The following is a 14,801-nucleotide window of genomic DNA, read 5'->3' on the forward strand; positions in this document are numbered from 1 at the left end:
GCCACCCGCCGCGTCGCCGCAACCCCGCCGCCTCGCCGACCCCCCCTCTCCCCCCTCCCTTGGGCTTACCTTCTTGCAGGTCCTCCTGGACCCCGGAAGGTAAGCCCTTCCTCCCCCTAGCAACGCAGCCGGACGTCCTTCCGGCTGCAGGGGGAGGAGGAAGCGCCGGGGACAGCTTGCTTAGCTGTCCCCGGCGTGAAAGCAGCAAAAGCCGGCTGGGAGGTGACGGAGCCCCCCCGCAGACCACAGTACAGGTATCGCGGGGGGGCTCCGTCACCGCATCGCGATGCCAGCCGCATATGTTAGTACATATGCGGCGGCATCGCGGCGGGGGGGGCGCGAAGGGCGGCGATGTATTTTAATACATCCCGCCCTTAAGGAGTGGAATTACCATTGTTACAACAAAAACTTCCACCATCGTCAACTATCGGCCCAATTCCCCAAACTGTATTCATCCTGATTCATTCCAACACTGGAATGGGTGGATGGTGAAGACTTCTTATTAGGAAATGAGATTTCTAAAGTCACTAGTAAGCTCGAAAGCTAGTCTGCTACTTTCTGTGTTTGTGCATGTGTGAGATGTAGTTTCCCTCTCTGCCAGCAGATGGCAGTGTTTAAGACTTATGGACACTAGACATATATATATATATATATATATATATATATATATATATATATATATATATATATATATATATATATATATATATATATATATATATATATATACATATATACAAGGTTGTTGGAGAGCAGCACGTCCACCTAATAGAGTAACTGGCTCCGGTGCCTTCCTGGAGGGGAGAACCCCACACGTTATACAGACAAGAACGGCGGCACCCGGAGGCTTAGTAAATAAAGTAACAGCTGCAGGTTTGCGTGATCACGCAAACCTGCAGCTGTTACTTTATTTACTAAGCCTCCGGGTGCCGCCGTTCTTGTCTATATATATATATATATATATATATATATATATATATATATATATATATATATATAAAAAATGGGGAATACCTAACCGTCCGCGCCTTAATGGTGGCTAGCAGCAACTCTGAAAGTCCCCTGTTAGCCGGGACTTAAGACAGATAGAGATAAAGAAAAGGGAACAGAGTGCGCTTATAGGTGAAGGTACACAACTTATTCCTCACTTTTGTTTAAAAAATGTATTCAATAAAAGCCTTAACAATTCGGCTCATATAAAATACACAAATACATATAGTCATTTTGAAGATAACTATTAACGTAATGTACAATTTTTCCAATACAACAGCTGGCCCAACGCGTTTCGTCACCTGCGTGACTTCCTCAGGGGCACTTGATGACTTGGTTGACAAAGTTACAATTGCACTGTAAATGGTAATAAAATACGTCAAGGATGTGATACATATTTACTTAGTGACGTCACGCTGTTCATTACGTATAAAAGCATCACATCTGTCCATGTGACTGGTGGAGCACCTTCATGCAGTTGCACCTTTTGTAGTTTACCTTCTCTGAAGTACAAACACACAAACTCTGCCTAATTATACCATTGCTCTATGCAAGCAATTAGTTTTAATTGCTTAAAAATACTCTTGTAGCACTGAACAGAATATGTTTACTTCTTCCTACAGACCCTGATGTTTTTGGTTCGAGATTGGAGCTTTCCCTATGAATATCCATATGGTGCGGAAGGAGGAAATAAGTTCCTAGAGAAGAGATTGCGGGTAATGACTAACATACAGGCTGAAAGTTCGGCTTCCATCCATATTTATTCCAAAAAGTTGGCTAAAGATTGTAATGAATTGCTTTGATGCCGTCTATATTGTGATATTGTGCCTATTGCATTGGCAATCCTAGTTTTAGTTGATCTGACAAAGCAAACTATTCTCCCTTCATCGAAATGGGGCCTACACAAGTCACATTTTCTTAGCGATCTGGTATCCCTCTACATCGTTCCGTGCGATGCTGGATAAATCTATTATTGCCAGTGTCCGTGTTCTCACGGAGAACATTGGCCCTGACAGATCGCTCAGCGGCACAGCGCTGTGTGCTGAGCGATCTGAGTGATCTAGCATTGCTCGTCTCCCCTTATCGCTATGTGTGTAGTCCCCATTAGTTACATGTCTTGTCTCCTGAGTTCTCACACTACCTAATGGAATGTATCTATTAACTCTTCCAGTTATTAATGACTTTATACACAGTCCCGTGGGTTTCCCTTGGTTCTAACGTCCCGTTGTATCATATCCTATGTGGTCTCATTTTGATCTGGGATTGTGAAACACATCACCAGTTTGGACAAAAGGGACCAACTTTTCTGAATAAATGTAGACATCTGTAGCCAACTTAACAATGTTAGCAACTAGATAATGTTGGATCTGAGGGATTGGTTAGAACATGTCTTTGTAGCATAGGGGAACATGTAAATGATTCAAAATGTGGCCTGTAAGAAGTGGGAGAAATCATCCTAGACCCTGTGTGACAACTGTAATAGCAGGACCAAATAAAAGGCTTTTCCTAGAGATCAGTCAAAAATGTAGCTGGTTCCTCTGCAAGAAACAGACGTTCTAATCTACCTGTAACACTTATAAGGCCTACACATGGGGCGATTTCAGAGTATTTTCTAAGTGATCTCGCAAGATCGCTTAGAAAATGTCCCTACATCGCTCCGCGTGTAGCGGCCATAGCGATGCGCGGCCCTGTGCTTCACTATCGCCCAGCGATTAATATCCAGCATGCTGGATAAATCTAGTGAGATCGCTGGTCAGAGCCAGTGTTCTCATATAGAAGACTGTTAGTGGCCATATAGAAAGTACTGGAGGCTTTTAAAAAGTTGTAGCAATAGGGGTCGGTGAATAAATCCCAACTCCTTTTATAAGAGGCGCAGCTACACCCAGTATAATAAACACAATTTTATTTTAATGACCATAATATTATTTACTAGAATATAATCAATCAAATATAAAAACAATTTTGAACTGCACTTCTAACATAATAAAAATAGACACACAAGACGTACAACATATAACATATAAAATATAAAATCACTTAGTTTGAGGCTCTATATTGCTAAAATGAGGCTTTGGTAATTATGGCTTTTCTATATGTTGAGGCAATGGAATCACATAGTTTCCAGTCCCACATCAGAGAGTTAGTTTCTCCTGTGGCCATACAGATGTTATAAAGGTATTGCTTTCAGGTGTACTTCAGGCAGTCTTTCATATGGGGTATAAGTGTCCCCTTTCCGCTCCTTGGATTAGACTCCAGACACCAACAATTGGAAAATAGTAGGTCCACAGTAATAGAGATTTTCTCCAATCACTCAGTTCTTTAGTGAGATGCAGATTAACATGGGTAACTGGGCTCCTTCCTTGAGGCTTACATACGCGTTTCTCCGCCTGTAGTAAGTCGGCGGCTTCCTCAGATAAAGTGTCTGATTTTAACAATTCATATTAATGGTTTAAAAATTCTGGCCAGCAAGTGTTTTCAGCAAATGAAAGAACAGTATTTTGGGTACATAAAAAAGGGTTTTATTTGATTTTTTCAATGTTTTTAATACAAGTTTGTAAGAACTTGGAAAAAAACTATTAAAGTTCCCACTTAAAAACCCTCTCCCTTCAATACTTCACCTCCACATACCTGTCCCATAGAATTTAACCTATTATCAGCCTTTTTAGAGAAATGTATTGGCGAAATTATGCTATTTAAACCCCTCCGAGTGCATGATCATAGGGGTGCAACAAAGGTTCCCACAGAGAGTCCCAATGATTTTACATAATATAAGGCATTAGAAGTATTTTTTTATACCAGTTATTTTCAGAGCATTGGGTTGTCATTCAGAATTCCGAGAGGCGTTCCAAATGGCAGTCCTGGTGTCTTAAGTAAGGACTGTATCAGTGGGTTACAGTGTGTGGGCCAGTTCCCCATCCTTTCCTGCCATCTAATGAACAAGTCACCAAGCTAGATAAGAGGCTCTATTGCTCCATCCAGAGTAGATACAGATAAATATTCTGCCTGTGTTTGTGAAGAGGATAGCTGCATTACTGATATGTAAACTCCCTTGTTACTGTTACCCTTTAGGTAAAGGAACATCAGCATGAAGAAATCCAGAATGTCCGCAAACATATTCACTCCTGTTTCACCAGCGTCAGCTGCTTCCTTCTCCCACACCCTGGGCTCAAGGTGGCAACTAGCCCCCAGTTTGACGGACGGCTGAAAGGTTGTTCATTGTATTATTTGTAATAAGGTCCATGGAGGGGTAGTTGGAAGTACAGGTGGAAAGACAGCTGTAGAAAGACAGTAGGGTAATATAAACCATTGTGTCCCAACTCCAGTCCTCCAGATGAGGTTGTTAAACACCGGTCTAAGCAAGTCACAGGCCAGCATCACCAGTAAAGCAGGTCAAACTCAAGTAAAAGCTAAGAATAATAGACGAATGACAGTCAAGACAAGCCCATAGCACAAACTAGAAGTTCAAATACACCAAGATGCAAGATTCCAATCCAGTGTCATTGAGAAGCCACCACTGGAAATTAGAATCCCTGATAATGAATCGGCTTCGTAGCGATCAGCAATGAGGTGTTGACTGGCCTCCAGAGCAGCAGATGTGCAATGTCTGAGGATTGGCATGTGAGACTCACAGCCGGACAGACAACAGGCGGCTCTTTGATTCTTCTTTCCTAGTAGGGCGGACACACGGTTGAAAGTTGTCTATTTTTCTTTTTGATTTTGCTTATATAGCAAAATGAAATCGAAATTGAATCGAAATCGAATGAAAATCAAATGCATTCAATCCTGATGCGCTGCCCCATGGCATTGAAATCGAATAGAAAAATAGACTATATAGTACAGATCTGTCTAAATCCCGATTTGATCAGAATATCAAATTTTATTTGTCACATACAAAATCATACATAGTACGGGATGCAGTCAAAATCCCGAATGGGTCCTAATACCGACAAGGACAAAATCCCGACATTTAAAATCCAGAAAAGGACAAAATCCCGACAGGGTCAAAACACCGACATATAGAATGTACAGGTGAAACGGTCAACATGACTTTCCGTTGACAGGTCGCAAGGTCGACATGGGTTTTTTCACTGTTTTTTGACCCGACATGTGCCGACAAGCGGTATTTCATGCCCTACCATCCACTAGGGCGTAGTGGGAGAATAAAATAGTGCAGCGAGGTACCGTGCCCGAAGCATTGCGAGGGGCTGCAGTTCACCTCCAACTGTGTCCATGTCGACTTTGTCGACATTTGGGTCAAAGAAACAGTGAATATGTAAATATGTCGGTATTTTGACCCTGTGGGGATTTTGTCCTTGTCGGGATTTTGTCCTTGTCGGTATTATGACCCATTCAGGATTTCGACACTGACGGGATTTTAACCGTCGGGATTTCATACCGAATCCCATAGTACAATATGTAGTAAAATGCTTGTTTATATAACCTACATTACGATAAGTACAGTAGATCGGCTGAGGAAGAGTGTAGAGAGAAAAAGTGTTGGGTAGGTCTAGAAAGAAAGTAAGTCCCGGGACTAGTAGGTCTGGTTGAGTGCTCTAATGGCCTGCGGGAAGAAGCTCCTTCTCATTCACTCTGTGTGTTTTGCCTTCAATGAGCTGTCGCATTTCACTGACCACAACAGAGAGAATAGTCCATTGTTGGGATAGCTGAGATCCATCATTATCTTCCTTGCTTTGGTCCAGCATCGCTTGCTGTATATAGTGTCCAGGTCTGGAAGCTCGATATGGATGGTACGCTCTGCCGGATGGTACGCTGTGCTGAACGCACAACCCTCTGGAGAGCTTTCCTGTCCTTTTTGGTGCTGTTGCTAAACCAGGCCGTGATATTTCCTGTCAGGATGCTCTCAATGGTGCGAAAATAGAATTTGTTTTAGTACTCCTGAGGCTAGTCTAAAGTCCATCAGTCATCTAAGATGATAAAGACTCTGCCGGGCCTTCTTCGCCAGGGAGTTAACATGACAGGACCAAGTCAGGTCCTGCGTGATGTAGACACCTAGGTACCTGAAATGGTCTACTCTCTCTCCACTGGTATCCCATCGATGGTCAGGGACTGGTAGTTCCTCTCCTGCTTTGTGCTGAAGTCCACTATTAGCTAACCTCCTCTGGGTAGGCTGTCTTGTCATTGTTAGAGATCAGGTCCACCACCAGCTGCTCAATCAAACTAGTAATGCCCCCCCAGGTGCTGCAAGGGAGGGGGATTTAACTCCCAGCACACCAAAGGGCATTAGTAATAAGATTTGAAAAACCAACATAATAGACGGTCATCCACAACAGTGTTGTCTGCAAACTTAATGATGTTGGTGGAGCTCGAAGTGGCAACACAGTATAATAATAATATTATATATACAGTATAATATTAGTAAAATAATATTGGGAATGAATAGAAAGTACATTGCATTGTGTGTACACTACTTAACTCCTTTTTCTGTCCCAGATATTGCACCTGAGTTTACTGAGGAGCTCATTGCTTTGGTACCCCTGGTCCTGGAACCCAGCAGCCTTATGGAGAAAGAGATAAATGGCGCAAAAGTGACCTGCCGAGGTTTGCTAGAATATTTTAAGGTAAAATTTGGATATACTTGATCTGCCTACCTTGACATCTTTTCTCAATGTACATAATTAAAAGTGATTAAAACGTGATACTTTTAATGGCTAGATTCAGATTATTTTACTATTTTATTTAAGGTTATGCTATATGTAATAAGTGTGTGCTGGCTGATTATCTCTGGGATCGACAGCACGGGTTCCCCCTCTCCCTGCATTTTGTGGTCAGCGCTGCAGCCACTGATGGTTGCAACCCTTCCATTGTTTTGTAACATGTAGATGTAACATGTGCAGCGAGAGTTATATTTAGATGGGGTTTGTACTTCAAACTGATCTCTATATTGCAGTTCAAGAATAAAGCAGCCAGTATTTACCCTGCACAGAAACAAAATAACACCCAAATCTAACTCTCTCTGCACATGTCACTCTGCCCCACCTGCAGTGCACATGGTTTTGGCCTTTAGAGAGAATTTGCTTTTGCAAGTGAACCAGAATCAGGCCCTGTGTGTAATACGTTTCTGCCCTAAGAGATCCTTCATTGCTGTGAGGTTTTTTAGCTCTGGTCCCACTATCAAAATAATAAAACTTAAATCCCATGTGCATATCATTATACATTCCTGACCTAGAGCTATGTGAAGACTGACCATTTTTTTTCTTTTCATGCAATTGGAAAACTTTATGAGTATAAGAACAATCATTAATACAATAATCTGCTATGGTCTGTCCCATGTGTTTCGGACACGTGTGTGCAATGAAGGGAGATGCGACCCCCATCTCTAACGGTTCCCCCTGCAGCAGTGATGGGACAGAACCTAGCCTAGCTGGTGAGGGGGAAGACTTGTTACAGGGCTGCTGTGGGGAGGGACGAGTCTCGGTGAGCAGTGGGCCCAGCATATGCCAAGTCTATTTACTATGAAATTCTTATAATTAGAATGAAAAATTGAATCCAACGAGAATATAAATTTTAATTTGAACTTTAATTTGAAACCTAAAATCTCTGATAGGGTTCTTAGTAATCGTTATGGAGCTGAGCTGGCATGATGTTTCTTCATCCACCTGATAGATTCCAAAGATTAACTGTAATTGCCAGTCATTTTCAGTTCTTTATCTCCTTTGTAAAATCTACAGAACTAACAATAACAACTTTCATCTGTAGGTGGCAGCAGTACACTACAGTTATACCACTAATCTCCATGAACTGTTCATCTACATTACAAAATGTGTATCTATCCATCTAGATCAGCGGTTTTCAAACTGTGGGTCATGACCCCAAAGTGGGTCCCGACCTTCTCAGCATGGGGTCACAACTTCATGTTGCTGACAGTCAGGCTAATGACTTTTTCTAATCTCAGCCAGTGGTTCAAGGAGTCTTTTATTTAGACTCCTCCCATAATTTTGTGCTTCAACAATGCTGCCGTGTATGTGGTATGCTGACCTCACATGTGTGACAACCATTCTGAGGTAAATTGCTGGGGTCCTATATTTATTTGTATTGTCTGATGGGGTCCCAGAGCAAAATAGTTTGAGGATCCCTGATCTAAATTATATAATATCTATAATGAGAGATAGAGATCTATCTATCTAGACCCCTATGATGTGCTTATTATATTTACTGCTGCTCCTCATAGTACTTTACAGTTACTAGAAGAAAAGTAGAAGAGAGATGGTTAGCATTACTGCCTCACAGTATGATTCCCGCCATGGCGAGAACTGTGTGGAGTTTGTATATTCTCCCTGTGCTTGTGTCGGTTTCCTCTTGGTACTCCGGGTTCCTTCCACGGTCCAAAAATATACTGGTAGGGTAATTGGCTTCCAACATAAAATTAACCCTAGAATGTCTGTGTGTGTGTGTGTGTGTGTGTGTGTGTGTGTGTGTACATGGTAGGGAATATAGATTGTAAGCTCCACTGGGGCAGGGACTGATGGGAATGTTTAAATATTCTCTGTAATAAATAAATATGAGGGTGCTGCAACAGTATATCACCTCCTAGAACATAGTATCCACCCCAAATAGGGATTAAAACACCAAAGTAAAATAGAATGATTATATTAAATAGTCTGCTGCTTACATATGGAAGAGGTAATGAATTTGAGCTTATCTGTTTCTGATGAAACATAGATTGTAGGCTTCCTTCAGTCCTTGGATTTTTATTAAGGAGACAAGAGGAGGAAACCATAATTTTAAAATGGCCACACGCTAATCCGAGCTACCACATGCAGCCTTGCATGGAATACCTCGGCAACTGCCCGCCGGGCCTTTCGAGGGCTGGACCGCATATGGTACATGGTATGTGCTCCTTAAGCATACACTGTATGTGCTGCACGCAAGATCTATCGGACCCAGGAAGATCCAACAGGACTCCTCCTCCCCCCCCCCCAGCAAGTCCTGTTGGATCTTCCTGGGTCCGATAGATCTTGCGTGCAGCACTTGCGATCTCTGGATCCAACACACACGGGACTACACACAGGATTGGAATAGAGGTTAGGCACATAGGATTTGGGCACTTTTCACCAGAGTTCTCGGCCCGATCTGTTGGAATCGGGTGAAAAGGGTAGAAAGTGTATGGGCAGCTTAATACTGTATAAATTTGCTTATTTATAGTCAAATCTAAGTAATGTTGATGGAAGGGGAAACTACATAATGTAATACTTAAACATTTAGGATTAAGATATCAGGAATTACTGATGTTGTAGGTTTATTGGCAGTCTCTTCTGTCACCACATCGATTGCTATTTGCTCAAACACGCCATAACGTTGCATGACTGGACTCTCAGTATGAAGGCATAAGCTGACCTACTGTAACTGTTCCTTTTACAAACTACTCATTCAGTTAGTGACATCTGTTGAATGTGTGTGTTCATGAATATGAAAGTCCCAGTTTGCTTCATTATCCTGGGAGTTTGTTATAGGTTATGCTTTCCGAGCCACAATCCCAGAGGCCATCTTTGTTTTCCCGTTGTGTGTCATTATCTCAGCTTTCAGGGAATGTCCGCTACAATTCATTATATTATATTATGCATCAGGGATAAATCTGTGCTGTTTTTCTTCTTTTTTTAAGGCATACATAAAAATTTATCAAGGTGAAGATTTGCCTCATCCTAAATCCATGCTGCAGGTATGACTGATATTGCTGTGCACTTCTTTCTCAGAAATCACCTTCCTAGGTATGATGGGCGTAAATCGGTCTCTCCCTCTCTCCTCAGGCAACCGCAGAAGCCAATAACCTGGCAGCAGTAGCATCAGCTAAGGATTTGTACAGCAGCAGTATGGAGAAGGTGAATAGTACTAATGTCCTTCCTATCCGTCTCCATGGCATCTTTAGTCCAAATACCTCACACCCCCATAATTATGTGTCTCCCATCCTATAGTCATTATTCATTACACTATCACTGTTATTATTCTTCCCTCACATTGTTGTGTTTCTCACCTGTGTTTAGCTCTTTTTATATCCCCACATAATGACCCCTCAGCCAGCATGCCTTCCTCCGCATCCACTGCCCCAATGCATGTCTTGGTGAGGTCGAGGTTTCCTACATCTATCATTTTCATTGCTGTAGTTACAGTTTGGGAGATATTGTATAAATGGAGGACTGAAAATATTATGCTTATTTTCAATAAACTACAATACCTATATAGTTATTTAAATCAAATGACTTTTTAAGAACATTTACATAAATTCCTTCCTGATGTCACAGATACTTATGGAAGCGACATGCTGCTGTTTTATGTATTTAACTCCACTAATAAAACCGCTCCCGCCACACTATATACAGTATATGGGACAGGTTACTTCAATACAATAGTGTATCCCGCTGTAAAGTATAGCAATATAAGAAAGTGCTTTAAAATCTAGAGGAGCTGTAGCTGCATGTGGTGATCAGCAGCTGCAATTCATTGGCGTCTGTTGAGGTGTGTGGTTGTAATGCAATTTTAGGGAAGATATTTGATAACAGCAGGACAGTCTTTGAAGGTGAGCAGCTTTTAGTCAGGCTAGACATGTCCAACACAGGCAGTGCACCAAACCCGTTTCCGTTTCATGCCATTATCAACGTACACCTCGAATATTGGCAATGAGTTTCAGATGCAGATATGCCCTTTAGATGCAGAAATTTGGTTACATTACGTACTTCAATATTTGACCATGTTTCCACCTGCTTCACTATCTTACAACTCTTAGTGGGACAGTTATGGCTAGTCTGAGGCACAGATCCTGAGGGGAGGCAGTGGTCTATCTGCTCTGACCTGGTGACACTGTTAGATCAGACCCAGGAAAAACCCCATTGCAGTGCATTACTGGTGATCGGAAATTACACCACGGGGGTTATTCTGATTCACTCTCAAAGGCAAATTCACTCTCTAATGGACAAAACCATATGCAATGCACGTGGGGCAGATGTAACACATGCAGGGAGAGTTGGATTTGGGTGTTATTTTGTTTCTGTGCATGGTAAATACTGGTTGCTTTATTTTTACACTACAATATAGATATCAGTTTGATGTACCCACCCAAATCTAACTCTCCCTGTACATGTTACATCTGCCCCACCTGCGGTGAACATGGGTTTGTCCATTAGAGAGTGATTTTGCCTTTGCGAGTGAACCAAAATAACCCCCCTCCATGTCCAAGTGCCACAAACTCCAGGTCTTCACTAAACGCCAGACTGCAGTGGAGCGGTGGTGACCTGTAGCAGCGTGGGTTGGCCGTCTAGGAGTGTCTGTTACAGCGGTCTCCGAGGAGCCGGATAGAGAAAGATAACAGAGGCTGTAATCTCTTCCTCCCTGGTGACAGCTGTCACAGACACCTTCCAATTTGGCTCAAATGGGTCCAGCGTCCTATGACCCAGGTTACCCATTGACACTGTCCCTTAACCTGGGCATTTTTTGTGGGGGACCCTTTTCCACTGAGCAAAAACTTGGGTTGATGTGCGTTATGGTGCAAAAAAAGTGTAAAAATCATGTGACCCTTCCCATTGTCGGCCTAATGCTTTTCAACCATTTGACCCTGTCGACCTTTTTCATCTGTCTACCTAAGCCCTGCCGACCCAATGCATGTCTACCTTACTTTGTTGGACCCAATAAACCGTTTCTTCTTGTGTAGCCATGTTCCTTTAATGACTTTGTGCTGCTTCCCCACTGTTCTTCCTTTGCACAGATTTGCGGAGGGGATAAGCCCTATGTGTCTCCGGATGTTCTGCGAGACCGAGACAGCGCATGCAGGGAGGAGGCTCTCTCTCAGTTTGACCGTGCCAAGAAGATGGGAGGCGTGGAGTTCAGCCGGCAGTATAGAGAAGAATTGGACAAAGATATGGAAGACGTTTATTCGTCTTTATGCAAGCACAATGAGAGCAAGAACATCTTCACGGCCTTTCGCACCCCCGCTGTGCTTTTGGCTCTGGTGGCTGCATTATACATGGTCTCTGGTATTACAGGCTTTGTAGGCTTGGAAATTGTGGCACAGCTGTTTAATTGCGCAATGGGATTGCTGCTCATTGCACTTCTTACATGGGGTTACATCAAGTACTCCGGACAGTACAGAGACCTTGGGAAAGTCATAGATACCAGTGCGGATTATGTTCTAGAGCAGGTAAGAATGAGCTTGTTGCATTGCTTGTAATGGTATGTCATAAATCTGAAAGTAATGACAAAATGTGAGTATAACATTAATGGGTCAATTCAGTTTGCCGCGAGGGTGGTGAGTTGCTGTTGCAATGACATTGAAATGCCAAGGCTACCTCATCTTGCTCCCTAAGCAGGCGAGTGTCTTCCTGTATGCAATGGGCAGAGCTCATGTCTGGAACTACCGCAAGTGGGGCGAATCCAATACCCCTTTCATATCGCAAAGCCAGGTTGGACCCGGGATCCTGATCCCAGGTCCGGCACTTTCATGCCCATTCTAGAGTAGGCGACCCGGGTTTAACCCTTCTTATAACCGTTGGGTTTATCAACCTGGGTTATAAGCGGTGGTGCTTTAACATTGCACCTCAACCCGAGTCCATACGTCACCAACCCTGCAATAACCTGGGTCCGTGGTGCGATGTAAAAGGGGCATAATTGTATGAACCCTTGAGATGTTAGAGGAGAATAGATTTGTATTTGTTTTTCTTATTGTAATAATTTGAGGTAATAATACTTACATGATTGTTACCTACAAATGTTGCTCACATATTTCTTTACCTTATCACTTTGATTCATTTCACAGGCTACAAACCGTATGGGCAACTCCACACGTCACATTGCGGAGGCTGCCGTTGGCGCTCCACCTGAGAGAAAAAAGCAGAAGTAACAGCAGATTGCTAAGATTGCCTATTTTCCCGCCTCCAGCACAAGCCACCATTTTGATCCACAGCCATTCCAGCGATCAAACTTACCCGACCACCGTGCCAGTCTTACAATTCTCTCCATACATTCCCATTATGATACAGGTAGACAAGCAATGTTATGTTCTACGTCATACAACAAGCATGAGGAACAGTGGAGTTTGTATTATATACCCAGCACTTTAAACCATCAGTTCGTGTTGCCTTCACAGACTGACGAAAGTATTTTTTATAGAAAAGCCCTTCACGCAGAACGTAAAGGATTTTTCCTGGTATTTTATTCTGTTACATTGAAAAAATAGGGTTCCTGGGGACTTATTGCTAAAGATGTGTTACTAATCTAGTGATGCACATTTGTAAGCGCCAAATTACCCAACATCTGTGGTCAATTGTCATTTAGACCTGTACATCACAAGCATAATGGTCAATTTCAGACATATATTATATACTAATAAATATATAATACATACACTGACACGCAAACATTTTTCTGAAGCTTATTTTGGTGTTCAATATACTGTAGTAGGGTAGTTGCTCTTTATCCTGGGTCTATATTATTGTTGTGTTTTTATGTATTTCTAAAGAGAGGCCTTATAGTAATCCTTAGCACAAGTTGTGCCTTACATTCTGCACCTTCTAGGGGGTTATAAAACTGTATAGCTGCCTTGCTTTAAATTAATAACCAAGTACATTTATGTACCTATAACTCTGCGCTTATGTCTGTCTTATTATTGTCTGTACTTACGGCAGCAGATAGCTAAAGTATCACCTAAATAATCATGTTTTGATGCAAGAGATACCAATGTTGATTACAGAAAGAAAACTAAGGGCTATATGTATGAAGCAGTGATAAGAGAGAAGTGGCCCATGACAACCAATCGGCTGCTCTATATCATTTTATAGTATACAAATTATAGATGTTACTGCAATGCTGATTGGTTGCTCACTGCTTCATACATCCACCCCTGTATGTGCTGATATAAAACCAGCAATGAGAGATTGGCACAGTCTTAAGCCTATGATTAGGGACTAATGACCTCTCCCAGTCCTGATTCTGGTGCGGGTAAAACAAAAATGAGCAAGTAACTGCACCTGGACAAACCATTTTGCAATGTAATGGAAATACATTTATTTATATTTGACATGCAGGGCAAATACGGGCTGCTTTTCCGTGTAGGCCTCAATTTTGACTCTGCAGTTTAGATTTGAGATAGGACATGTCCTCCCTAATCTAGATCTAATTCTAAATGTCCTCAGTGCCATATGGTAATGCCCACTTACTTGCTCTTTATCCTAGATCAAAGGCCTGGTGTCTTTTATCCCAGTGAGTTGATTGGCAGAAATGTAGTAATTATTGGTCTGCCCACAAAATGGCTTTACCCACTGTGTAGGCTACAGGTCCACTTTCATATTGTGTATATGTATTGCATTTAATTACAACCACATACAGCTTCTGTCATACGGTTACTTCTGTTGGGCTGGATATTTATGTGCTGTGTTCTATGCCTGGTTATCTGCATGACATTCCATTGTAATGAACGTATATATACATACATGATTCCTTGCACTATATGCACTTACACATACAATTTATATGTGCAATCGGTAGTCTCTTCCACATCTGAAAACTTTGTGTTGTGGTTACGTGTATGTATGTAATATCTGTGCCTGTTACATGTGTGTATATACAAGCATATGTGTATATACCTGGAAATAGATTTAGAAGTTACGCCCATATACAGTGGTTTGCGATGGACTTCTGCCAGAACTGAAATTTTTTCCCCAACCCAAGAGTGTAAAATGTACTCTACAAGCTGAATTCCAAAGCACAAATACGGCTAAACCATAATCTGGACCAAGGACATATTCTTCTTGCTGCTTATTTTTCTATTCTGTGCTTCATTTTTAATAAAAGCAATTATAACACAATCA

General features: G+C 42.0%; 1 protein-coding gene across 2 annotated transcripts in view; it reads left to right on the forward strand.

The window, feature by feature from the left end:
* The window catches only part of ATL3 (atlastin GTPase 3), a 51,004-nt gene extending 36,203 nt beyond the window's left edge, over positions 1-14,801 (forward strand). For both annotated transcript variants that reach the window (XM_083164766.1, XM_083164767.1), the window contains exons 7-13: positions 1,614-1,706; positions 4,060-4,198; positions 6,442-6,569; positions 9,611-9,667; positions 9,756-9,827; positions 11,705-12,136; positions 12,752-14,801. In XM_083164766.1, coding sequence (XP_083020892.1) covers positions 1,614-1,706; positions 4,060-4,198; positions 6,442-6,569; positions 9,611-9,667; positions 9,756-9,827; positions 11,705-12,136; positions 12,752-12,835 — 1,005 coding nt within the window. In that variant the 3' untranslated portion in view covers positions 12,836-14,801. The remainder of the gene's footprint in view (positions 1-1,613; positions 1,707-4,059; positions 4,199-6,441; positions 6,570-9,610; positions 9,668-9,755; positions 9,828-11,704; positions 12,137-12,751) is intronic.

Source organism: Crinia signifera, chromosome 11 (assembly GCF_055691185.1).
Source record: "Crinia signifera chromosome 11, ASM5569118v1, whole genome shotgun sequence".
In the NCBI taxonomy this organism is placed as follows: domain Eukaryota; kingdom Metazoa; phylum Chordata; class Amphibia; order Anura; family Myobatrachidae; genus Crinia; species Crinia signifera.